Below are 24,729 nucleotides of genomic sequence, written 5' to 3' on the forward strand. Positions count from 1 at the left end.
ACTGTGTATCAGCTACTATTTATATCAGCCCACAGGTTACAAGAAATCCAGAATAGCTTCCCTCATTTCATGGATTAGGAAGTTTATGAGAGCTAACCTTTATAGCTTTAAGCTAAGTAAATGTCACACTTTTTAACTATCAGTAAGGAAACTCAAACACACTGAACCAAAGATATAAAAATAGCCTTTTCAAATTTCATTCCAATCTCCCCAAACATTGCAAGGAACAATACATTAAATAAGAGCCATGGCAAAAGCTATAGAAAATGGTAATCAATAAAACACTTCACAACTGATTGTTCATTCTATGAATTCCATCAACAAATATATATTGAGAGCGCTGCTGATCTTTATCAAAGTGATTTTATCAAGCACAATAGTATGCTCCGGACTCAGTTCACAGGATAGGCGCTCTACGGAAAACAAAACAACATGGGGCTTCAGTTCTCTAGGCTTAGGAAATAAATTTGATGCAAGTGCTGAACAGAACCACGGGAAAATAATTAGAATCTTCTCACTGGGAAGAAAACTCATACAACTTGTATATTTATTCCAGTAACTGGAGCCAGGTTTAGGATGGCTTAAGGAGAATCTAATGCCATCTATAAGACTCCAGTTGCAAATCATATTTACCTCTTTTATCTTTGAATGTGGCACTGTGGTCCTTGTCAGCTGAGAGTACTCAGTTGTCCCCAACTACATCATCGTAGTGATCTGGATAAAGCTGAGGATAAAATGGATCCTGAAGGAATACAGTTGAAAGACTGAATATAAACCTAACTAAAAGCCTCATTCTCATGAGTACATTTATAGGACACACCTGACTCTCACTAATCACTCTTATCAGCTGGCTACATCCCTGGGAGGATAAAGGGCTTTCTCCCACATTGTTGTCAGAGTGTATCTTCAAATTAAAAAAAAAAAAAAGTAAAATAAAATAGTGGCATACTATATAACCTTAGTCTAAGCAGTAAAAAATACAACTAAACTTTCACGTATTAATTTAAGTGCATAGCCTTCATTTTATTCCATTGTATTCAGCTCACTTTTTAGGTACAAGATTTTAATTGCTTACCTTATTTCAATTTTCTTTTTGCTTCCCTTCCTTCTCTTTGCCTAGCACTTTCTGCATATGTGATAACACTTTACATTACTAGCTCAAATTTTCTTACTTATTTCTTCTTCTCTGCCAAGATTCCATTTCTCACACACCAATATGCAGCAATCTGTCTTCTACTGGGTACTGCTTGTTTTAAGTTCCCAGGAATAAATTTCATATCAAGTGAGGAAACTTCCATTTCTGTTCATGAATTTGCATGAGTTTATTTGTCCTACTAAGAGGTCAATTTTATAACGTATTAAGTGAAGGGACTGGATTTAACCATATTGAGTTTCTTCTACCCTAATATCCTATGGGGTTTTTTTGCCAGTGAGAGTAAATGGTAAATAATTGCCTTTCCACCATATTGTTAATTTGAGAGGTGATATACATTTAACTTCATATTTGTTTAATTAACAGTTGGCTATTTTTTCCAAAGGCATTTTTAAGTTTTATACTTTTGAATTTTTACCTGTGTTGTACCCATTTTACCAGTTTTTTTATAAATTTATTTTATTTGTTATGAAAGGATTCAAATAAATAGTGGAAGTCTACAGCACAAGATTTACAAAAGCTCCCCTCTTGAAACAGGAGAAATTATTTCAGGCTGGGGCCAGGAGATGGTGCAGCAACAGGAACTGAGTAAGGACTGCCGGGAGGTTAGTCATTTTGACTACTTGGCCGAAGCAGCCTTCTCAGTGTTGAGCTTCCTAGATTGGGCACTCGTAAAAGCAGCCTTGGAAAGGTTTTTGCTAGAACTGCCAAGCCCACAGTTAAGAATTTTAAATAGTAGATGATCCTGAGGCTTCAAAATTTTCTGGATTGAGATGAAATGATGAAAGGAAAATTTCTCTGTTGGATATCTGCAGAATGGACTAGCAGCTGAGGCAAGAGTATGAGTGACAAGCAGGAGGCAATGTAATGTCAGGATGTAAGGGATAAAAGCCTCTCTGAGGAGAGTGGGAGTGGGAATGGCATTACCACACACACACACACACACACACACACACACACACACACAAGACGTGGCAAAAAATTCAAATTACTTGGATAAAAGGAACAAAGGAGGGCTTCCCTGGTGGCGCAGTGGTTGAGAACCTGCCTGCTAATGCAGGGGACACGGGTTCGAGCCCTGGTCTGGGAAGATCCCACATGCCGCGGAGCAACTAGGCCCGTGAGCCACAACTACTGAGCCTGCACCTCTGAAGCCTGTGCTTCTCAACAAGAGAGGCCACGACAGTGAGAGGCCCGCGCACCGCGATGAAGAGTGGCCCCCGCTTGCCACAAATAGAGAAAGCCCTTGCACAGAAACAAAGACCCAACACAGCCAAAAATAAAAATAAATTAATTAAAAGAAGGCTCAACATTTAAAAAAAATAAAATAAAAGGAACAAGGGAGAAGCAGAAGTTAAATCCGGTTGAAAATGGGAGCTTTGATGATCAGAAGGTCTATTGGGAAGTCGTATAGAGGAGCTCTTTTTAATATTTTCTGTAATACTGATAATAAATCCACTCAGAAAAAAAAAATCTATTAAAAAAACCCCAGAACATCAGTAGTGTACTTCAAATATCAAGCAAAATGCAGTCATTACTTGATACAACTATGAAGTTTTGGAAAAAATAGGTAAAATAAATCCAAATATTCCATTTTTGTCCTAAAGAGCAGTTTGAATTGTTAGAAAGTAATAGTTTCAGATGATAATTTTGGACTATTAGCGATATTTATTTACTTATACTTAAGCCATAAATCACTGTGATCAAAGAACTTTTAGTTCTTGGTCCTTTTGGAAGGTACCTCACTGAAACATGTCCTCAGGTATATCATAGACTGTTTAAAGCAAAATAAGAGTTAACGCTTTGTCAAATTTTGCTAATATCACTGACAAATTATATTTTTAATCACAAACACAGACATTCCTCTTTCAAACAAATGATGATTTAATCTCTTATTTGACCATTTTTAGGAGTTATAAAAGCTCAGTGGTATTAGACTTTAGTTTGACAAATTATATTCTACATGAATTTACTCATGTGTTATTACATATTACTATAAATAATTAAAATTAAGCTATACTTGTCAAAACAGTTTAATAAACTGTGTTCTCTGTTGTAGTCACCTTGAATATCTACCATGTTCATTTTCTGGCTTACTAATTCACAAAATCTAATAAATCAACAATGAGAGTTCTACATGTGAACTGACAAGGTTCTAAGAAAATCATTAGGCTTACTTGATAATAGTAACTATAAAAATTGATGTAAAATAATTACTTTATAAATGAGATGAATAAAATATCATTAGCATCAACCTAGGCAAAGACAAATCAACCCACCAGATTAAAAAGGAACATGGTAATTTGGTAAGAAGTACTATAAATTGATAACAGTGCCTGCATTTGTGTGAGGTTTTACTGTCAGCAAAGTATTTTCACGTTCATTAAATCATTAGGGCCTTATAACAACATTTTGGAAGGTGGTATCCTTTAGAGGAGAAACACAGAGAAAAAAATGTTAGGAAATTGGGTGCTATTGGGGTATGGCTAGTGTATCAATGTTAATGTTACTCTAGGAGAAATAAAATGTGCGAAACCAGGCAGTTTGGGGAGTGAGTGCCTCATGAAGGTTTAGACAAAATAAGGCAGGGGAAATGCACATCACTTATATTTTTGTGTCCAGAAGAGAGACATGAGCTGAAAAATAGTGGGAGTTTGAGCAAATAAAGCAGAAGCTATGACTGAACTTTGTGTGTAACTCATTCTGTGTCAGCAGAGCTTTCATCCCATACAAATAACATAATGGAATTTAAAACAAGACATAGAGTAAATAGTAATTAGCTATGCTGCCATACATAATTTACTTAGTTCCAACCTAGAGGAAGAGTTTGGGAGGTGTTTCTGACCTATGCAAAGAATAAGGTGGAATGATTTGGTGATTTTGCCTATTCAATTGTGCTGAAGGTTACAGACTTCTTGAATCCTAAAACTGCCTATTGGCGTTGCCTCATCCATTTTACCTTTCAGCACTGCTGCCGAAGAAGAGCGGAAGCTTATGATCCTGATGCTGTAGACATTCACTTGGGGTTTGTGAAATTGCAGCATCCTTCTGCTGGTCTTAATCTTCTCGCCCCTTACTTTGTAAAGGAGGATTGGGTGAGCCCAGAATACACACAGGGATGAAATTAATGACTCAAGAACTCTATTAGGTAGAAAAGAGTGGCACCATTATCGTCATTTGAAAGCAAGCCTCAGACCTGGTTAAGCAACTTGACCAAGAACACATGGGAGATGGGAAAACTGAAACTCAAATCCAGGCCTTCTGGTTTCAAACTTACACTTTTATCCTAATATACTGCCCTATAATTAATATTATAAACACATGTTATAATTTACATTATCAATGACAAATTTCTGTAGTAGAGTTTCATATATTTTGATTATTTGGGATAAATAAGTATCAAATAAGGTTTATCTATCCTTATGGGAATAATTATTTATATAATAGCTTAATTTACTGAAAAAGTCTTTATTCAAAAATTTAACTAAAGAAAATTTAGTATGCAATTCTCAAATGCTTAACTAAAAAATGTAGGTTGGCGAGTAATCTCAGACAGAATTCAAATATGGTAGCTAATGACTGTGATAAAATTCATCCCTCATCTTCGTAAATGCTGTCAATTCCCTCCAATAAAGTTTTAAGCAAGGCTGTTGTTAGTTTCACTTCTTATCTCTCCATCTTTGTTTAAACTAAGATGGCATCACAATTTATGGTTAGATTAAACAAACATCAAATAATATGAAAAGGAAAGAAAATGAGGTCTATAATATATTCAAATTATACACATGCCAAAAAATTACTCCTTTGGAAACCATGGTTGGCATGATCGGTCCTCACCTATATGTGGATCTCCTTCCCTTTCTTGAGCACATGGGGACAACAAGAAGGGCCACATCACTAGTGTTGGCCAATGACACGAACAAGGACTGAGGAAAAAGCACAGCTAAGATTCTCCAGTCTCCCTTCTTCTATTGTGGTGGTTTTGGAAGAGGATGCATGACCAGGTGGTGGAGCCACACATTCAACACAGCCTGGATCGATGAATGACTGCCTGAGGTACACCTGCCCTAGAGAATCTCCTGGACTCAGGGTGAACTTTGAATGAATGAGAAATAACTCGGATGCCTCTGAGATACTAGAGTTGTTTGCTACCACAGCATGAACTAGTCTTATGAACTAGTCTATCTTGACTTATGTTCTTATATCTTCCAACAACTTTCAAGCAAGTTTCAGTGAAATGACTGTAAGCTCTACAGATGACCTGTGCACAATGCAGGGGCCGTGCTTTGGGCAGTTCTGAAAGGTGGTGGAGAACGTGGGCTGTGGAGGCTGACTGCCTGCCTTAAAATCCTGGCTTGACCACTTCCTGGCTCTATGACCTTGAACAGCAGTGAGATAGTTTCCTCATTTGTAAGATATGGATAATAATAGGGTCTAAGACATTGTGTTGTTAGGAGGGAAAAATGTTATGAGGGAAAAATAACACATACAAAACACATAGAAGAAGGACACAATGCAAGCCCTTAATAAGTGTTAGATATAATATATTGTCAACATCAACTCTAACCTACCCAAGGGCACACATTGTTTTATTTAGCTGGTCCAAATTCCCTTTGGTGGTGAGGAGAATTGACAACTACATTATCAAATAGTGGAAAAATCATATCTATAGTCTAATAACAAAAGGATGGAAATGCTTTTATTAGAGCTCTAATGCACTGGTTCTTTGGTGGTTCCACAGAGTGGATCTATTGCTATTTTTAGCTGTAGGGGTCAACCTTAGACACATGAAACTCACAAATGAAATACCAGTAATACAAATGACACAGTTAGTTTCAAGTGGCATTAATACTGTGGAATCAGAACTTCTCAGGGAAAAAAATCCAAAATAATAGACAGCCTTTGAACTTAAGAGAAAAGGTTTTACCGGAAAGGTAAAGCCTCTGGTATAATACATGACAAAATGAGGCTTGCATTATTCAATAGCTCATTCATTTCTTATGGTAGTGAAATTGCCTGAAATCCCTCTCACATTCTGCAAAGATCAAACATATTGAGAATGTCAAAATAACATTAGGTAACCCCTTCTGAGTGTCAAAATAACTCCTCAGAACAAAGGGGAAAAAATTGCAAAGTTCAGAGCTATGAAGAACACAATTAAATGGTGATGCTGTGGGGAAAAAAAGTATGGGAAGTCCTGCTGGCACTAAAATGCCAGCCACTTACTAAGGGGTCAGTTTTGGCAAAACACTGAAACTGAGGTCCTGGATTTCTTCACTTGTAAATAAGGATAATAATATCTATTTTATACATTCATATGAGACTTAGAAAAAAATAATGTATGTAAAATTTCAGAAAGCAGTTAACATATTAGTTTACCTATCGTTGATCAGTCTAGAAGTCATAAATCATAAGCAATATTTCCTACGTATTTTCGCTTGACCTTCACATAATTCTATATCCATTGTTGATTTAACTACATTTTAAAGAGAGGGTTATTTGCAGACCTTCTTCAGGTTTTTCGAAAAAGACCAGATGGATAAATCCAAGTGCTTTCAATGAAATGACACCCTACATAACTGATGTTCCACTAAAATACGGCTAATGCAGTTTTATGTTCAACACTGCTGCCTGCCCTAACGGTAGTCTCACATCTGTCATTATTTCAGAATCAGGCAATTTACACAACTCTAAAATTCAAAAATGTTTAGTCTAAAAATCTGAATACAGTGTCACAGTTCCTAGAAAATGTCATGTGATTTTGCTATCTAGTAATTGTCAGATTCTGTGCACTTAAATATGTGATACAGAATTTTATTGTTCATAAATCATTTCCTCACTTAGAAATCATCTGTATGTACCAATGCACAACAATGCAATATTTTGCTACAAATTTGAGTGTACATTACAGCAAAATGTGCTACCAACAGAGAAACTGCAGAAAAAACTGAATCAGGACAATCACAAAAACATTGCATTATTGCATATATCCCATGGGAAAAAATTCAGTCAAGGCAGTGATTCATGACTTGATTACACCATTCCCAGTGCAATTACATGTGGAACTACTCAGCCTTTTCTTCACAGAACATCCAAAAAGAGCTATAATTAGAACCTGTAGATAAAAGGCCTTGCATAGTTTCAGAGACTGTGTAGCTGCTGTTCTTGGTCATGTTAAAAGGAACTACTGATCTGCCCAAAGAAAGCCATATAATACAGTGCCTTATTCCTTTATTCATTAAATAGTTAGATGTGGGCATAATTCAAACAAGAATTTTTAGGTTAATTAAATCACTTCAGTTAATAGCAGACATTTTTTTCATAGACTACTATTAAACTAATGAGAAGAGGTATGAATATATTATCAAATTGAAGAGTGGGGAATGTCTCTTCTCGCACGCCCTGTATTTTTGAGCAGATATTTTATATTTAGCTTCAGCATGGCCTAAAAAATATATCAGTTTTATTTCCCTTTATGACTCCTAAAACCACTGAGAGATGGAAGAGAACTCTGGTCAATTTTATTTTCTTTTTGCCTTTCATCAGTGGAGATACAATAACCTCCCATCACAAAAATGGGAAGCAACCTAAGTGTTCATCAACAGATGAATGGATAAAGAAGATGTGGCACGTATATAAAATGGAATATTACTCAGCCATAAAAAGAAATGAAGCTGAGTTATTTGTAGTGAGGTGAATGGACCTAGAGTCTGTCATACAGAGTGAAGTAAGTCAGAAAGAGAAAAACAAATACCGTATGCTAACACATATATATGGAAACTAAAAAAAAACGTCATGAAGAACCTAGGGGCAAGACAGGAATAAAGACACAGACCTACTAGAGAATGGACTTGAGGATATGGGGAGGGGGAAGGGTAAGCTGGGACAAAGTGAGACCTACCAAACATATATACACTGACCAAACATAAAATAGATAGCTAGTGGGAAGCAGCCACATAGCACAGGGAGATCAGCTCGGTGCTTTGTGACCACCTAGAGGGGTGGGATAGGGAGGGTGGGAGGGAGGGAGACGCAAGAGGGAAGAGATATGGGAACATATGTCTACGTATAACTGATTCACTTTGTTATAAAGCAGAAACTAACACACCATTGTAAAGCAATTATACTTCAATAAAGATATTTAAAAAAATAATAAAAATTAAAAACAATAAAAAAATAAAATAACAAGAGAAAATTTTTCTTATTTCAATTTAATTAATGGATACAGTTTTTTGAACTATATTCTCCCTTTCACTAGGAATAGATGTTTTCATAGCAGTACTACCATTTTACATTTTGTAGAAACATCACCTTCAAAGGAGTATTGAGGCCAGCTTTTTGGTACACTACTCTATGTGTGAATAAAAGAGTTAAAGCCATGTTGTGAAAAAAGAACCTGCCCTTAAAGATTTGAAAAAAGCATTTCTGCTTTGGTATCTTCATGAAGAGAAAATATAGACCATGTTTTATGATGATTTAATGCATGATGTGCAGAGCTTGCATTTCAGAATTTAAATTTTGAAAGCAATGTTGGCTGATTACAAAAACCGCACTGCCACTTATGACACTTTAATTACAAGTTTCCAGGCAAATATTATGACACTCTATGTTAACTGGTTTCCATGTTTTACAAGTTTATATATATTTAGAGACATGACTACCAATGAATGTTGCAGAATTATCGGGCAAAAAAACCTATTGGCCCAATATATTCTATACATTAGTAAAAAAAAAAAAAAAAAAAAAAAAGGAACATATGGAGCAAATAAACTAAAAGGAATGTCCCAACACTGCTGTAATCTAACATTTAATGTTGACTATGTAATAAATAAACTGTAATAAGAGAAGAAGGTCAATAACTATAACTTCTTTATGTTGAGATTTAACTCAGCTTTATAGGCCAACAGTTACTTATGAATGTGTTAAATAAAAACAGGTGTTGTGGTTTTGGCATATGTCACTAATCAAACATAAAAAGATGGTCTTTCATGGGGTAACTCCATCTATAATTTGAGGAAGAGAAATGGATTTGAACCTCAGAGGTTGTGTGTAGGCATCTGGCTCAAATATCCTTAATCAACCAGCTTAAATCATCCAACTTATTCAACTTGCTTTATTGCAAATGAGTTATCTGCTCAGTGGATGATATGTGGCTGTTAGTAAGCTCTACTTTGAGGTCCAGGTTGGTTCCCAGACATCAACAAGGTCAAAGTCTCACACTATAATGTAATTATTAGGTCACAGTAATTGGCTGTGAAAGAAAGATGGGCTGAAGGGAAAAAACTTCATGTCTTCAAAGACTTTATAATATCAAAAGGCCTCACACTGGATGGATATTTGAAAGGATGTAAATATTTAAATCTAGAAAGGTGATAAAATCCTGGGTTTATTTATATCAAGACTAAATGAACATATTACAATGTTAAGAATATATGTGTTATTTTGGTATTCAATGTCAATTATTTATTTACCTGGCTCACATCTATCAAACATACTGATCATATAGTTAATAAACTTTAGATTCTGGCCTTTGATTATTAGTCTTGCCTTTTGTAACTTTCTGAAAAGTTGGATTTATTCTGCTTGCATTATCTTCATGTCCAACACACACAGAACAAAAATCATGTTGAGTACATTTTCAACGTGACGTCACTATTTTTACTCATTTGATTGTTCCTTTAAAAAATAAACCTATTTTCTTTAGGGAATTATGCCTAAAATATATTAGCATTTTAAATAGGAAGCTGTTCAAAAACAGTACTCCAAATTATGATGCTATAACATGAAAAAGGCAACAAAGAAATATGATTGAAGACTACTTTCCTGTAGTAGCAAAAGTTCAAGTTTTACGATCAAAAGCCAAATATTCAAAAGTATTACAGTATTCTTTTTTAAGTTGCATAATAATCAAATCTCCACCAAAGATGACTCCTTCTACTCCTGCCACTTAATGACCACATTTTGCTCAGGCATTTACCTGTCATCATGAATCTAAGGGAGTAAACTCATTTCTAACTCCAGGGCAAATCATAGGATCAGTCCAAATCATGGTAGTTAGGAAGTGAACTTTTGTCCATGGGTAAGTGTGACTTTAGTTGGCAAATTAGACTAAAGAGAAGCACATTTATTGGATGTTAGGAGGAAAGGATTTCCTCTCTTCCTTCTATAGAATAACAAAAACCCTGGCATATTTCAGCTCTGAGGGAGGATCAGCTTAAGGCTAATGCTAAAAATATCCTGTTCCATAAACATCTTTATTTTCCTCTAGGATTCTCCTGTAAATGGGGGAATCCCTCAGGAAGGCAGAGAGCTTGCTGATGCAGGAGCAAAGTCATCCTACAGCTTCAATGAGCTGGTTTATGCATTGACCTGGAGGCATGCTGAGAGTGGGGAGGACCTAAAGGGGTTGGCCTGCAATAGGTCATCCCTGAGGTACCAAAATGGAGGCAAATCATATGAAAATATTTACAGTTCTATTGAGAATCTGGATTATGATATTTAATTTGAAAAATTCTGACATATACTCACTGTGATCTCCAAACTCTGTCAGAGCTGCTCTCCATTTTGATGTAAACTAACGTGGAACTAAATGAACCACTGCTTCATTTTAATTCTGAGGAACATTTGGTTTTGCCATTATTTACCATTGTTTATTGACATATGATATTTCCACAGACCAAAATCTTTCATTACATATATAGGTGAACATATAGTCATAATTGTATAGTATAGAAAATAAATGTTCTGGTATTATCCTCAGCATTTAATAATGCAAAACTAGTGACAAACATCTTTAGAAAAAATAATAAAATAGTCTTTCAGTATTAAAATTTCTTATTAAAAAGCATTAGGTCAGAGTACGGCATGTTCTTAATGCATAGATGAGTTAGGCATGAATAAAATGAATCTAATCCCATCTCTTATGGTAAATCAAAATATTTGAAATCTACAGGTCACAGTTTGACACAGGTCAATTGAAAAAACAATATATTCAGCTATTCCGTTATTCTGTGGTTTCATGATGTAACTTTTAAACAATGTATAGCCAGGACATAAACAACATACTGCATACTTACCCGGTGATTTTTTATGCCACTCTGCGGAATGCAGGATAAATATATTTGGGCTTTTTATTGCTTGAGTAGAAAGTGCTCATTACGTATTATTTTATGTTTATAATATAAGAGTTAAGAAAAACAAAAAAGTTTTTTTAAATGGCATACATCACACTGTTGTAGTGGTTGATTTCCTCAAGATCGTCTTCTGTGGTTTTGGTGCAGTGGGAGGAGGCACAGGTGCAGGTCTGAGTGGGGGGAAGCTGTTACTGTGGCTTATTCCCAGCCCCCCATTTTCTAGTGGAAAAGGAGGGAGGTGAGGGGGAGGAGGCTGGGCAGGGCCATGGGGAGGAAGCTTTCCTGGTGGGTGGACAGGTTCGCTGTGTGAGTGGACCTCCCTATTTTTTATGTGATGCCGGGTGTCACAGTCAGGACAATAGCCATGGTACTGGACTTTTTCATTAAACCGAACTCGCTCCCGAGGCCCTGCTTGGGGGCACCTGTCTTTTTCAGGTCTGTGCATCAGAGGCTGCACTGGAGCCTTGTCCAAGTTACTGCTGGGTTTGCAGCAAACGTCTCCGTTTGGAATTTTGTTGGGTGCCCCTGGGAAGCCTCTGTTTCGCAGAAGCGTGCCATTGGTCTTTACCGGATTGACAGTGGACACCACTCTTTGCGGGTCTTCACACTTCACAGGTGTCAACCGTGGAGGGGGAGGGGGAGGGTTTGGCTTTCTCAGGACGGTGAGGATAGCAGATGGGTGGGCTGGGGGTTTAATGAGGGGGGCGTTGGCCTGCACTTTGATCTTCTCTATGCTGGAGGCTGTTGTCCCACTTGAGCTACTATTCAGGGTGTCCGTTTTGGAGCTGTCGGTCATCTCATCCTCCAGCTGTAGGTCAGAAGTCAGGGTATCAATCTGGTCAACCACCTGGTGGAAAGGACAAGGTAATTGTGTTGAAGAACGACCCGAAGCAAAGTATACTACAAACAATATCTTCCTGTCTTGCTATAATCTGTTATGGGAACCTTGACTAATACTGAGTGGTGTATTCCATTGTTCTTAATGTTTTCATTCAATAAATTTAGGCAAGGCAGGGTGACTCTGGGTGGCTCCCATGGTAAGTAATAGTGGCTCAGACTAGGATCAAAGAAAGGAAGATGGAGAGAAATGAATGGATTTAGGAGCTAAAACTGAAGACCTAGCTCTCATGGTACTAGTGTGAACCAATCAATCACATAAGACACTCATGTGGAGGAAGTAACATCTCTGAGTCCTCTCTAACTTCTGGTTGAATCTGGCACCTCTTATAACAGGTAGTGTCTCTGCCCTGTTAAGTCATTGTCTGGGGCAACTTGTGGGAAGCATGGCCTCAGGGCAAATGCTCAATTTCAGAACCCAGAAGTTGACCCTCTATCATTTACACTCCCTGCAGTCAGAGATCTTAGAGGCTATTCTCATGGCTACCATACATGTACTAGTATGCCTACAGGAGGAAAGAAAAGTTATGGATTACTTTAAAAGTAATTTATTTTTCAATGGAATGAGTCCCCTCATCTCACGTTTCCATACGTAGACTTTTCCCTCCTCTCTTATTCAGGCCTAAGTTTGTTCAACTGTGAAGTTGGCTCTTTGACACATGGTGGCACAATTGGGCTCAAAATGAAAATATCATTACCAACAAGAAGTCAGAGAGGACTCAGAGATTTTACTTCTTCTACATGAGTGTCTTATGTGATTGGTTCACACTAATACCATGAGAGCTAGGTCTTCAGTTTTAGCTCCTAAATCCATTCATTTCTCTCCATCTTCCTTTCTTTGATTCTAGCCTGAGGCACTATTACTTACCATGGGAGCCACCCAGTCACCCTGCCTTGCTTCTCACTTCTGTAATCTCAGTGGTCTTTCTAAAAACAGAATTGTGCTCTTGTCATTCCTTGCTTAAAACCTTTCAATGCCTGCTCATTTCTCCTGTGATATATATCAATTCTTAACATGGTCTCTAAGGTCCTGTACAGTCTCACTCAGTGTTGTTCTGATAAGTGTTTAATAACGGGTTCTTAGAGGTGTGAGTGAGTCCTGATTTGAAGAGTTTGCCAGTTTCCATGGTGTAAACTCCTGCCATGGTTGACTTCAAGTGAGTAAAGGCAACATCACTAAATGTGAAATTGGGAAGAAACCTGCAGGGGTGCATCATTATAAAGTATTTCCACCATACCAGTAGAATAGACATAAACTCAGGAGTACAGATAAATATTAAAATGTAGTAAAATAATTAGGAATGACTAGGAATAATGAGAAAAAAATCTTTCTTTTTAATGTAATCCACTTAATATAGGTTTATATACTTTTGTTTTCAATAATAGTTATTTCACAATTGGCTCACAGGATTTCTGAAAATAAAACAATTGGCCCTTTTTAGCCAGTACAAGACAGCACTCCTAAGTGACCCTCCATATTCAAATCTATTAAGATTCCCTTTTCCTTTCTGTTCTCAAACCTCTCCAGTCTTCTTTCAGACCCTCATAATTGCCAGTCAGCTTCCTGTCCCAGGACATTTGCACATACTAATTTTTCATGTAAAGGTCACTGAATTTGTGTGTGTGTGTGTGTGTGTGTAAGGAATCATATCATATCTATCTGACACTGGTTAGCTTTAGGCTTCATTAAGTTAAGAATGCATGGGAAAAATTGTACGGCAACTACTGAAGTAATAGACAAACTTACAACTTTCGAAATAAGGATTAAAAAGTGAGTAAGGGAATTTTGGCAAATCTAAAAATGGCAGAAAATAAGAAAACAACCAAAAAAGCATACTAAATAGAAACAAACCCACATGATAGTTTAAAAAACCAAACTTAAAAAATAATAATATTAATAATCATAACAAGTATAAATAGATTAAAATAATTTATTCAAGAAGGGACACAGAAGGATTGAATACAGAGTGAAAGAAATAAGATATAGCAGGCAAATAACCAAATGAAAACTGATGCAGCTATACTAATACTGAGCAAAAAACCCTGAAATCTGTTTTAATCAAATAGTATTGTATCAATACAAACAGGTGAAAAAAAAATGAATGAAACAAAATTGAAAGTACACACACACACACACACACACACACACACACACGCTCAAACAATGGGATAAAAGTTATAAAGAAGTAATTCACATAAGGGATGCTCCGAATTTCCAAAAATCATCTACTCAATCTCACTAGTAATCAACGTAGTGCAAACTGAAGAAAAGTGAGAAAGTATTTCATTCTGAGTAGTTTAGGAAAAACGAACCAGCCTGATAGTTCTACTTGTTGGTGATGAGGTGGGTAAATGGGAACTCTGTACATTGCCAGTGCAAATGTAAATTCAGTGTGTTGGGAAATTTTTGGACAATATCTTATAAATTGTATAAGGTGCTTACCCTACCCTACCGTACAGGTATTTTAGGCACAAAGCCTAGACTGTTCTGGAGAAATTCTAAGAGATGTGCACAGGGTTGAAACAGCACAAGGATGTTTCTTTTAGGTTTTTTTTTTTTTGGTGTTGTTTGTTTTGCCATAGCAAAAAACTGGAAACAACCTAGATATCTATTAGTAAGTCATGTATGTAAATACAAACTAGTTCAAATGAAGTAACTACAGCTATATTTATCAACAGGGATAAATCTCAAAAATCTTCAGTTGAACATAAAAGTTTAAAAATATATATCTCTATATGTATCCAATATGTATGTATTGTTTATATGTAGAAGCACAGATGTTTTAGTTTATACAACATGAAAATAAATGATAGACATTAAGTTTAGGCAAGGAGGAAGGGGAAAGACTGTCAGAAGGCATCAGCTATATAGATGAAATATTTTATTTCTTTTAAAACTTGATATAAAGTAATTATGATAAAGTGTTAACATTTGTTAAGTTCGGGTTATATTTGATACAGTATTTATTTTATGTCATGTGTAAAATCTTTTATAATTTGAAAATAAAATAAATATCATTACTTAAATAAAGTTAGAAAGAAATAAAAGGAGAATTTCTTAACAGCTGCCATGTGGAGAACACATTGAAAGCTGCTGCAGTTTATTTGCTTGTTGAGTTAGAGGATATTGCAGCCAAGTGAGAGATGAGTAAATTAACCATACAAGGAATACACTGTATTCCTTGAAATTACACTTCTATGTTTTGCTGAAACGATTTCACAGTATCATATTGCAACTAAAGGAATTATGACCACAGGCATGATGGAATTAAGGGGAAAGCAAAATGAAAGAAAGTAGGACTAGAGGGACACATTGTTTGCACATATTTGGAGGTAAGAGGACAGCATGACATCAATCAAAAGTCTAAGAACATCCACACCTAACATCAGGAGCAAAGGAGAACTGTGTATCTCAAACTTGAAATTTAGTCATCTTTCTAAGTAATTGTGGCTACTCAGATCTACGGAGGAATGTGCCAATGGGAGTGAAACAAAGGGATATGTAAAGAAAGGATAATGCGTTCAGTGATTCCAGGAGGTTTTCCTTAGCCTCACATACAAGGAAGCTATGGTTCGATTATGGAATAATTAGGAATACTGATAATTGTGGCTCAGGGATCACATGAGCTTAAGGTTTTCGTATTGGAAAATATCCCTAAATATTTTCATAAAAAGGAAGCAGATTTGGAAGAAATTAACTGACTAAATGATCTAAGTTATTTGTGGGAATACAAAATTCAGCTTATACTACTTCTGTAAATGTTAAACTGCAAAGAATAAAAATAAAGATACTTCAAGGTTTCAGGGTTGGCATTAGAGTGAAATTTAGGATGAACGGATTTACCTAAAATTAAAAAATAAATAAATAAAAACATTAGGAGCTCCTTTTCTTATGCTCTCACTGGATTTTGCCATTTTATTATTACAGTTGCTTCTATATATCAGAATTGTCTATACCTGTGTGTTTCCCTCAGACCGTGTAAGCACATATTTCCATCTTTGTATTCCTGGCAGAGAGTACAGTGATTGTACACAGTGGATATTCAATAATAAAATGCTGAGTAAATAAACTGGATAAAGGTAGAACCTCTGAGAAAAGTCATTTCTTGCCCTCACTTCCATCTCTCCCCAGCTTTCCCATCTTGGGTCTGATTTTCAAGGTCTTCAATGTCACCAATTCTGGGCTGTCCAGAAAGGCACACAGGAAAGAATGAAGTAGAAAAAAAGGAAGGCAGCCATAAAGAGTTGGTGAGGCTTAGCGAACTCTCTGCCTATGTTATCTGACTCTGAAAGCCTAGCTCCACAGCTTGGCACAGGGAACATTTCAGTCACTCTCCAAAACAACTAAGATGGTTGAATTACATATTTATCTTTAAATACTCATCAGTATAGCCCTAAATGTATTGAGATCTTTCCTAAATCCTACATATTTCAATTAAAAGCCACAAAATGTATAGCTCAATGGCCTTAAAAACAAAACCCTTTTTCAATTTGAGTGAATCTTTCTCTAGGGCCTTCTCAGTAACAAATCACAACTTCAAGAATTTCATTAAGAATTACAAACTTAATGAAAGGAAAGGAGGAATTTAACTCCAACTTAAATATGCACCAAATTATGAGTTCTTCTATATTTAATATTTATTCATAAAAACAACCACAATTTAAATGTGTGGCATCAGCAGTAAAAAGAAAGGGAAATGAATGAGAGCAACGGTTGAACTAGCTGTCAGACCATGGTCCATGGCCGAATGCAGGCTGACCCAAGAGCTTCACTTCTACTTTTTTTTTTTTTAATAAATTTATTTATTTATTTGTTTTTATTTGTGGCTGTGTTGGGTCTTCATTGCCGTGTGCGGGCTTCCTCTAGTTGTGGTGAGTGGGGGCTACTCTTCGTGTGGTGCACGGGCTTCTCATTGCAGTGGCTTCTCTTGTTGCAGAGCAAGGGCTCTAGGTGTGTGGGTTTCAGTAGTTATAGCACGCAGGCTCAGTAGTTGTGGCCGAGGGCTCTAGAGCTCAGGCTCAGTAGTTGTGGTGCATGGGCTTAGTCGCTCTGTAGCATGTGGGATCTTCCCGGACCAGGGATCGAACCCATGTCCTCTACATTGGCAGGAGGATTCTTAACCACTGCGCCACCAGGGAAGCCCTCCATTTTTGACATAATATAAAAATTTTAAAATCTATACTTGTATTTATCTATATATATTTTATCTATCTATCACCTGGTTGATCTATTGACAGGAAATAAGTTGTTCATTATGTACTATACAACTCTGTATTCCACTGCTAGACCACAGTACTAGTGATGTACTAAATATGAATTAATATGTATAAATAACTCTTGTAATTATTTTGTGAATGGGAGAACTATATTTAATTATACTTGTGCTAAAAACAATGTAATAAGTGGAAAACATTTAAACTATTCCACAATTTGGTTAATTCTGCTTTGACATTTGTTTAAAAAAATAATTTTTTTTTTTTTGAAAAGGTCCAGTGACCAATATGAAAGAGTTGCTCAGGTGGTGAGCGCTAAATGCTTGCTTTCCAAGGAATGACTAGAATTGCCTTGAGTTCCCAAAGTTGTCTTTGGGTTTCTACAGCAACTGCCACTTCCTTAACAATATTATTGTTTCTTAGAGACCTGACCAATCACAATATCCCAGACACGATAATAACAGAGTTGTATTATCTAATGTTTATTTATTCTCCTTGTCCTTGGTGTATTTGATAGAGTATATAACATAGATAGTGGAAGCAATCCACGATAAATAAGGCACTATCTTGAAGCTGCCAGAGACCCAGGCTCTCTCCAACTTTCTGTTCTGCTATCCCTAGGGTTTGGTGTCTATTTTTAAGTCCAAGTTCATAGCTGGAGGGCCGGCCTTCGCATATGTATTTCAAGGGAAAGGATGAAGAACAGTGGGGAACGCACACCTACTCCTTTTTAAAGAGATGTTTCAGGAGTAATACATTTTATTTGCTTATGTTTGACCAGCCAATAGTAAGTTGCTTAAGTGGAGGAGACTGGGAAATGTACGCTTTTATCTGGGGTCCAACGTGCTCAGTGAAAAGCTATGGTTATTCCTCAAAATAAGAAGGGAGAAAGGACATTCCAAGGCAATTAGCATCCTCTGAAATAGAGACTAAAACACACATACAGAAAACACACACACACACACACACACACACACACACAAACACACTGGTATACCTTTAATCATCCTTGTTGGGAAATAAATATGAAGGTTATAAACTTGCTTAAAAATTCTTACTGAAAAATTATTTGAAACATTTTTTGAAACAGAATACAGTATATGTTTTGAAGGTGTTTTGTTGTTTGCTTTTGTAATATTCATTTAAGTGGCAATTTATACCCTGTTCTCTGAAAGTAAACTAGATTTAAAAATAAACAATAATCATAATTCATAGCTAAGCCTGATCAGTAGAAAATAAGCTAAAACTACAATGTAATTTTTCTTATTTTTCTGTGTGTTCAATTGGGTTTGACAAATATTTATTGTGCAAATATTATTAACCTGTTATTGTATGAGACACTGAGGATTAAAAAAATAAGGCTTCCAGTTTAATAGAGACTGATCATGTGTATTTAGTGCCTTCCTCCCCAAATCATATCTAAATGAGAGTAAAGAAATAAATACAGTAATAAATTCAGAATATCTTCTCAAAGTGTGGTATAAGCTGACCCAGAGAGTTTTATAAATACATGGATGAATTAATGAAAAGGTGGTCAAAGTACTGATGGAGTCCCAGAAGGATTCCAAACTTGAAAGTGGAATAGAGAGAGAGTGGAAGTGAGAGGTAATGCAAAATTAGGGTGTGAAGTTGTTGAGTGACTATGTTTCACAATGGAAAAAAATTGTGTCAAATGGTGCAACAAGACTGGCAACATGCTAAGAGCTCACACCCTTAAGGTACACTGAAATTCTTGCTGTAAAGAATCTGAACATGTCTCTGGATAAGAAGGCGGCACTGAGTGCGGTTGGTAGGATCTCAAAACAAAGCTCTCCTCCCTCATTATTATTATGTTTTCCCATTGGGAAGGTGGTAGAAATGGGGCAAGAGCAGCTAGCTTGTCTTCTGAAGTACTTCGTGCCCATCTGACACATTCAGAATTTTCAATCAGCATCCTCCTTTTCCCTATATGTAGAAGAGGTTGTTAAAACATCTTTATAATATGAATATGTTTGAAGATCAAGAGATATTTGAGGGTAAACAACATCACAAAATAGAAGGACCAAGATAAATGAAAAGATCAATATTGAAGGCAAAGCTGTCATTATTAGTAAAGTAAGAGAACTTTGTAGTAATTCCAATTAATGTACTTGGAGAAGTTTCAGAATGTATTGCAGCTATAAAATAATACACTGTTATAAAAGAACAGACATCAAGAAAGAAAAATATTTGAAGTATAAAACATAAATACTAAATTTAAAAAGATTATTTTTAAAGAAAAGAAAAAAAATCTAAGAAATATTCCTAATCATAAAGCAAAATTATTTTCTTTAAGAAGGAAAATAGGGACTTCCCTGATGGCTCAGTGGTTAAGAATCCTCCTGCCAATGCAGGGGACATGGGTTCAAGCCCTGGTCCGGGAAGATCCCACATGCTGTGGAGCAACTAAGCCTGTGCACCACAACTACTGAGCCTGTGAGCCACAACTACTCAGTCCACGTGCCACAACTACTGAAGCCCACCCACCTAGGGCCTGTGTTCCACAACAAGAGAAGCCACTACAATGAGTAGCCCACGTACCACAACAAAGAGTAGCCCACGCTCGCCACAACTAGAGGAAGCCCGCGTGCAGCAACGAAGACCCAACACAGCCAAAAATAAATAAATAAAATAATTAAAAAATAATAAAATAAAAAGGAAAATACAAGAAAAAATTTAAAGGCAGGGAAAGCAAGAAAATCAATCCTGGAGCTTTAATGACTGACTGAGAAGTTCCAGAAAAAAATGGGGAAAAAAGATAAAAATGTGGGATTCCAATAATCAAAAAAAAATAGAGAGAAAATTCCACAGTTGACAATACAAATGGAGCTTCAGAGGGAAAGAGTCAACTGAGCGCTAATCAGGATGAATGAAAATGAAAACAAAGTCAATCATTTACCAAACAAACACAGAAAACTCAGAAAGAAGTGAAAATTAAATAATCATCACAGCATCTTATGTATGAATGGATGATGAAAGTCATTTTACCAGTAACTTCAAAAGTTCTCTGGCAAAGTAATTTTAACCCCAATTCTATACCTGACTAATTTAACAATTTATTGTAATGAAAAATTAAAATATTTGTAGATATTAAGGACAAAGATAATTTACTTCTCCTGTATCTGTTCTTTGAAAGTTAAGGATATTCTGTAGCTCAGTAAAATGGAATCCAAGAAAGAAGGAAGGCACAGAAAGCAAAAACCGTTGTAATTAACACAGAAGTATGAAAACACAAGAATTTAAGAATGACAACTTACTTGAGTCCCCAAAGCAATTATTCTAAGCTAAAACAGGAAATCAGAATTCTCCAAGAAAAAATAACGAATTACATTCAATAGATCATACAACTGGAAAGTTGTCACACATTAGGGATAGGGAAAAGAAGTGAACTATTGAACTGTGGGTGATGAGTATAATGTGTGTAAAAAGAGAAACCATTTGAATCTTGAATTCTCTTTTGAAAGGTTCAAATTTAGAAATATAGGTTTAAATTTATTTCTTTATGAGTTCATTATCAGTGTTTCATTCTACTGTTACTATTAAGATGCTGGTTACTGATTTTTCTTCTCAACATATGGCAAAAGCAAAAAAGACTAATTCTTCATCTTCCATAAAGATGAGTCAAATGACATGGTTTGCAGTTTAAAAAAAGTGTTTGAGCATATTGTTTAGACAGCTGACTACCTGAAAAACAAAAGCAAATGTTAAAAGGGGTTATCGCCAGGGAATAGGCCTAGACATAGGATGGAGATGATATAGAAGGTGAATTTTATACATCCTTATGTAGAATTTGATTTGGAGATAGAGATGAATGTGCAAATACCTGCCTGATAATAGTTGAAATGATATTCTCCCAAAAAAATCAAAGAAAAAAAACATGAACTAGATACAGTCCTTCCCCATGCAAACTAATAATTACCACACAGTGTACCATGTGTAGTGGTAAAAGGATTGACAAGCATAGGAGAGCAGAGAAAGGGGTGATTTATTCTTTCCAAGCAGGTCAGTTGGTAGCACTGGCCAGAGATAGTTTCAAATCAGGTGAAAATGAGAGAGGTCTTGAATGATAAAATGAAACCTGGAGGAAAAGGCATTTCTTGGCAGAAGGAATAGCATGTGAAGTGGCATAAAGGTATGAAATATAATTTTTTATATGTTGGTAAAGGATAAAGTAGCATAAGGCACATGAATAAGAGACAGGGCTGAAAAGGCAGACAGAGGCCAGGTTGTGGGGAGCCCTGCAGGGCATGTTTAGGAGTTTCTGCACCAGTTGCACTTTTGAAGATTGGTTCCCAAAAGGTTTGGATTTGTGGCACCAACCAAAAAAATGCATAAAGTTAGTGCTTTGATAGAGAATGAAGATGGACATACATGCTTTAGTAGGTAATTTCTTTTTAAGTTAAATTGTTTTATAGCCATGGAATGAATAGTATTTAGGAAGACCAGGTCTAAATATAAAATTATAGATATGATTTGTCCAAAAAGGTTCATGGGCCTTGGCAACCTTGGAAAATTATACAAGTATCAACAGTTTATGTTATTTACAGCACTAAATGATCCAAAATTTGTAACTCTACAATTTGCAAAATCAAGGTGTTTAATTTTTTTAACTTATAAAACAAAAGTAACTGGTTTCATTTAAATCAGTTCCTCATCGAACTGTAAGCATTTTTGAGGTACTCTTGGAGGAAGTAGAAATCCCCCAAATTTTCACACACCGTTTCTAATGTCATATGCCCAAATGCTTACTGTATAAAATAAACATAAGACAATTGAGTACTAAGGGATAAAGTGCTATTGCACAGCTCAGCTCCATAGAGGTAAAATGTATCAGTATTACAAGTGATGATCACTTCATGTAAGTCCCACTTTTACTTGCATGTCAGTTTTAGTAAGTGAGTACTTATGACTTTTCTTTCCCCACACATTATAGTGGTTGAAATGCCATTGCTAACTTTAATTTCTGTCTTCATAACAAACATGCTTATACTAAGGCTTCCTGTAAAGTGTGGAAAAGGAAACCTCCCTCACCACAATTGCTATAAGCAGCTTAACAGATTTAAAAGACTCATTCACTTGCAATTTGTGAGTATGCACATCAAAATGATTCCATTATGTTAACAATGTCCAGGAGGAGACTGTAACTCACAATAATGGACCTGTAAACTTTAACACAAGCTTATAGCTCTCAAACTCTAATAACTTTCTGCATGTTAAAAAGTGTAGATGAGGGGCTTCCCTGGTGGCACAGTGGTTGAGAGTCCCCCTGCCGATGCAGGGGACATGGGTTTGGGCCCCGGTCTGGGAAGATTCCACATGCTGCTGAGCGGCTGGGCCTGTGAGCCATGGCCGCTGAGCCTGCGCGTCCGGAGCCTGTGCCCCGCAATGGGAGAGGCCACAGCAGTGAGAGGCCCGCATACCGCAAACAAACAAACAAACAAAAACAAAAAAAGTGTAGATAAATAAACCTCAGGTTGTGTATAACCTTCCCTACTGATGGTAAACTAGCTCAATAAAAAATATTCTGTAAGCATCATGAGTAAGGTTGTAAGAACAACCTCTCTATTCAACCCACTCTCTCTTCCATTTAATCCAGTCTTTGCATTGCAGCCAGACAGAGCTTTCCTTAAATCTGTACGTATAACATAAATTATTAAACCTTAAGTGGTTTCCTATTGCTCTCAAGATAAAGACCAAATATTTATAAAATCACAATCCTCCTAAGATCCAGGTCCTGCTTTGTACATCAGCTTGCCCTTGTGCCACTTCCCCTCACTCTGCTCTTTTCATTTCTTCCTGTGCTTAGAAGATGCTAAGCTCCCGTCTCTGGGTCTTTGTATAAGTCATCTTCTACCTAGTCCTGGTTACTCCTTACTGTTCCCACAAAACACACACACACACATTGACCTATTCTTCAAAAATTCACCCACATTTCTCCTCTTCAAGGAAAGCTTCCAGATTGCCCTGAAGTCCTGCAACACAGCCCTAGAGCTCCTGCACCTGTGCTTCACAGCATGAACTGCACTAGTGACTGATCGTGTAATTAGCTCTTTAATGTCAGACTCGTTGGTGAAAATGTAAGCGCCCAGAGGGCAGGGTATCCTGTTCCATTACATCTGAAACAGAAATATATATTAAATGAATAAATCAACATAAATAAGTAAAAGGAACAATAACAAAATATTTTTACATTAGGTCCCTATTGCTTACGGTTTGGTGCTTGTTTGTGAACTTTTGAGGTGATGAATTTCGGTTGTAAATAAACTATGTTCATGAGATTTCTAATCTCTCTGTGTGTGTATATATATATACACACATATACACTTCCCTCTGTTAGAGGGAAGACATTGAAATGATATATTAAAATACAATTGTAAAGCATTTCATTTATCAATATCACTAATGAAATATTTAAATATTTAAACATTAAAATGACATTTTGACATATGTTTTTACTTTTTCTCAGATAGTGAGTTAAAGGTTTATTATATAACGTAAAGGAAGAGGAATTTAGTAAATTAGACTATTATTTGTCTAAGTTATCTTAGAATCTATGTGAACATTAAATTACTTGGTAAAAACATCAGAAAAACTCTATTACTCCTTTCTTGATATCTCAAACATATAATTATAGAAATAATAGCATTTCTCAAACCTTCAAAGTAATATTACCAGAAATGCTGATATTGATAACACAACTGAATATGAAGGTATGGCATTTGGATGTAATTATAATTTGGGCTCTCGTTAGTTGTGTGATGGTGAAACTGGGTCTTCCTTCCTGGTATTAGTTGCCCACATTGTTAATTAATTTAAAAAAAAAAAGAGGAAAGAGAGAGTAATTGTCTGTAGTATCTGTGATACATGCTAGAGTATGACTATATATAAAATGTTTTAAGAGGAGAGAGGAAAGAACAATTAATTCTGCCAGGGAGGGAGGAATAACATCAGAAATAGAACGTATTTAATGGACTTTGGAAGGATCAGGTAGAAAAAGCTCGAAGATAATTCCAGGCACAATAAAATGCAAAGGAAAGGAAAGGAGGTTTGAAAGATCAATTGAGATTTCCAGCAGAAAGCCATCCAATGTGGCAGACTGAAAGGGGTATGGTTTGTGTATGTGTGCTGTGCTGTGTGTGTGTGTGTGTGTGTGTGTGTGTGTGTGTGTGTGTGTGTATGCATGCACTTCTGAGGGGATGTTTAATAGATGAAGGGGCAAGCTAGGAAAAGAAGAAAGTGTATAGAGACAGAAAGAAAAAGAGATGCAGGTGAGGAAGTGCTATAACACCGAAGGGTCTTCAATACCGTGCTAAA

The 24,729-nt window shown here is 36.2% G+C and overlaps 1 protein-coding gene across 5 annotated transcripts in view; it reads right to left on the reverse strand.

Annotated features, from left to right (window-relative positions):
• PRR16 (proline rich 16) overlaps nt 1-24,729 on the reverse strand; it is a 272,562-nt gene that overhangs the window by 88,385 nt on the left and 159,448 nt on the right. For 3 of the 5 annotated variants that reach the window (XM_060008970.1, XM_060008969.1, XM_060008967.1), the window contains one exon: nt 8,005-12,133. In XM_060008970.1, the coding sequence (XP_059864953.1) occupies nt 11,378-12,082 (705 nt within the window). In that variant the 5' untranslated portion in view covers nt 12,083-12,133 and the 3' untranslated portion in view covers nt 8,005-11,377. Of the gene's footprint in view, nt 1-8,004; nt 12,134-24,729 lie in introns of those variants that run through there. The other 2 variants (XR_009518972.1, XM_060008966.1) reach the window with 2 other exon arrangements.

This window comes from Delphinus delphis, chromosome 3, assembly GCF_949987515.2.
Source record: "Delphinus delphis chromosome 3, mDelDel1.2, whole genome shotgun sequence".
NCBI classification, from domain to species: domain Eukaryota; kingdom Metazoa; phylum Chordata; class Mammalia; order Artiodactyla; family Delphinidae; genus Delphinus; species Delphinus delphis.